This window comes from Liolophura sinensis, chromosome 7 (genome assembly GCF_032854445.1).
Source record: "Liolophura sinensis isolate JHLJ2023 chromosome 7, CUHK_Ljap_v2, whole genome shotgun sequence".
NCBI lineage: Eukaryota > Metazoa > Mollusca > Polyplacophora > Chitonida > Chitonidae > Liolophura > Liolophura sinensis.
In genome coordinates, this window is record NC_088301.1 from 5,781,698 (window position 1) to 5,785,101 (window position 3,404).

At 40.7% G+C, this 3,404-nt stretch overlaps 1 protein-coding gene across 1 annotated transcript; it reads right to left on the reverse strand.

The window, feature by feature from the left end:
• LOC135469898 (2-hydroxyacylsphingosine 1-beta-galactosyltransferase-like) lies at window positions 1-1,079 on the reverse strand. Its single transcript, XM_064748535.1, is given in 4 exon segments — window positions 1-47; window positions 50-214; window positions 249-386; window positions 698-1,079. Coding segments are annotated over 4 exon segments (732 nt in total).
• Between the last annotated feature and the right edge of the window lie 2,325 nt (window positions 1,080-3,404).

The following is a 3,404-nucleotide window of genomic DNA, read 5'->3' on the forward strand; positions in this document are numbered from 1 at the left end:
TCATAGAGTCGGCACACCATGGTAGAGAACCTCAAAGAGAGCGTTGTCCCACCGTGACTAATGAACAGCTTGGTTGTGGAATGTCCCAGTAAATCACTCTAAGGTAGCCAGGAAACTTTCTTAATGTTTCCGTAGTCCTCATGCTTCGGATATTTCCACACAACTGTAACGTTAAGCCTTTTAAGAGTCTCGACCAAATTGTTTTCCACTTTTTCTGGAAGAAAAACGAAAGAGGAACCAAAAATGACCAGAACAATGTCGCTTTTTTGATCTGTTGTAAATCTTAGCGAATTCTTTGTCTATAGGTTTTGCCGGTCTGGTTGCCAAACCACAGACGAGAATATGGTTGGGCATGGTGGGAACAGGGTAGCCAAGAACGGTACAGTCTAGAACTTGCCGCTATATAAGGATATCTTGTGGAGATATCCCCGGAGAAAACTTATTCATGACCTCTGGCGGCATGGCGTATCTGCTTAACAGATAACACATAAGGTAGGAGAAGGCGTTTGCCAGTCGCTCCCAGAAGGACATGTCGGTAGTAAAATTTGACATAGGTTTAACATTTCATCATCAAAAGCAGTGCTAGTAGAAATATGTGGTAAATCTAGAACGTGAGTAATGAAATATATGCAATAACTGAGGTAAAACCCATCGACGATAGCTAAGTCGAGCTTTTCTTTCTTCAAACTGTATATACCTTCTTTTTTCCACAAGAGGTTCTGACACAATAAATTCGTAAACTCATCCACTGTACCCAGATGCTTGAAAATGTTTAATTCCTCGTTTTCCATGAGTGCAGAAAATTCTAACAATGCCTGTTCTATAGTCTTCAAATCGGGTTTGCTTTTAATTATGATTGGGTGAATTGTTTCCTGGTTATGACTAATTTTCCGGAAGTAATTTTTGTGGTTAAAATTCGATCCTAACAACAGGGAAACGTCCTGTCCCACTGAGCTCACCTCCAAACAATGGCTGTTTATAGGATCAGACACGAGTAAGATTTTGGCGCAGTGCACTGCCAATGGCACTAGAAGAAAGAGGACACTTGCTTGGAAAGCGATGCTCGTACATCGGCCCATTTTCCTGGAAGAAGAGTGTTCAATTTGTTATTGTTTTAAATGTTTTAGTTTACAATCTATTAGCATTGATGTAATGATTGACCTCACTATAGGGGTATCAAATAATATCAATATATCTTAGTTACAACTACATGTATAAGCAATTCGTCGACGGCACAATTGATTTTTCCAGATTTGTGTAATATATGTTATCTCAGCAAAACGAGTGGTACAGTTGGCTGTGTAATAAACTATATATGTATGTCATGTTAGCGCGATTTGAGGCTTTGGTGGATGCCGTATTCTACGGTGTCATACCAGTCCAGGCCCTCTTAGAATCTACACGCATAGATTTGTGAAGCCTTTCAGGTAAAACGTCCTACAGCATAGGAGAATTCATATCCTGTTGCAATACTCTTATAAAGCCTCGTGATACCTTCTATAACCGCACAAACACGTAATTACCTTCAGCGTAAAACCTCTGAGTATAGGCACTGTGGGGATTCGCTTCTAACCCTGTCAGCTAGGCCAGCATGAAACGGTCCCTGTAAGTACGACTAAATATCAAAAATGCTGCACCAGGAAAAGCAGGCGAAAAAATTAACCTGGATTTAGACGTAACGTGTTTGGTGACAAGAGCGCGAGAACTTTCACCCTTCTAGGGAGGCCAAAAAGTGAGCACAAAAGTTGTATATCGTACGCACTGATGTGTTTCAACATGCAGTCGTAGAATCACGATCTCACAACCTGACTCAGATCACAGTAGCGAGGTTTGAAGTAGGTTAGCTTTCAGAAATACTATAAGCTATATAGGCCTACCAATGTGTTGAGCAGCCTGGCATTTTGTCGAAATGATCAAAATTTTTGTGACCTCAAAATACGAGTGAAAATATTGATCTTCGAGACGAAATATCATGCCGTATACACACACAACACGTTGGTATATCGAATTAATCATAATGGAGAGCATTACGGCCAACTTTTCCGGAAATAATACCGATACCTCAGCCAAAGCACGCTGTTATTGGGCGAAGTGGGTAGCTTGCCCAACACTGACAAGCCAATCAGTAACTTGATATAATCTATTCACTTACCTGAAACTTAGTCTTTTCTTGTGTGCAGTCCTGAACACGTCAAAGCTGTAAATTACAGGCTACCTTTAATCCTGAAATATCTTTGACTTCATGTGTGTATCACCTAGATAATCGTGACTAAGAAAGACCTTAACGTCTCAGTTACACAAATGTGCATGCTATGCAAACATGTCCCTTATCAGCTGGGCAGCGGGGACTGCTGTCACAAAGGGAACTGTTGGATTAACTTCGTTTGTAACCGTTTTTAACCTGTTGTAGCAGTGAAGACTGTTCTTGCATCTATAGCTGTTGGACTAACATTGTTTATAACTGTTTTCAACCTGGTGCGATTTTGTCCGTCTGTTCGTCCGTCGGTATTCGTGTCCCGGCTATAGCTCCAACAGTTTTCCATACAGAGTTTTCATTTTTGGTGGATACATAGATACACAGATGACGATGTATTGTAACTCACATTAGTCCATTTTGCCATGGTTACTATATAGCTATTTTCCTTATATATAATATATAAATAGGTTTGATTTTTGTGTCCGGGCAACAGCATCCCCCCTCCCCTGAAACCATGTTTTCCATGCAGAGTTTTAATTTTTGGTGGATGCATAGATACACAGATGACGATGTGTTACGACTCACATTTGTCCATTTCCGTCGTTAACCAGATAGCCGGTTTTCTTATGTATACTACGACGCAGCCTTCGTATCAGTGAAATATTATTTAGTACGTCGTAAAAATCAAATAAATAAATAGGTGTACGACATCAATAGAACTGACTTTGTGTCCGGGCTACAACTCCAACTGTTTTCCGCATAACGTTTTGATTTGAAGTGGACAACTTTGTCCACTTGCGATGAAGATTCCCCTCAGGGTTTATACGTACCAGAATGCTGCTAGCATTCTATAATACAATTCAAAAAAAAGCTTTTGTTGGGGTATATGTTGTGTTCAGCTAAACTCTTGTTAACCTGATGTAACAATGACGTCTCCTGTTACAGCGGTAGTTGTTTGTTGTATGGTTGTAACCTTTTTTACCGTGATGTAGCAGCGAGTCCTGCTGTCACAGTGGTAACTGTTTGTTGTATGCTTGCAACCGTATTCACCGCGTCGTAGCAGCGACATCTCCTGTTACAGCGGTAGTTGTTTGTTGTATGGTTGTAACCTTTTTTACCGTGATGTAGCAGCGAGTTCTGCTGTCACAGTGGTAACTGTTTGTTGTATGCTTGCAACCGTATTCACCGCGTCGTAGCAGCGACATCT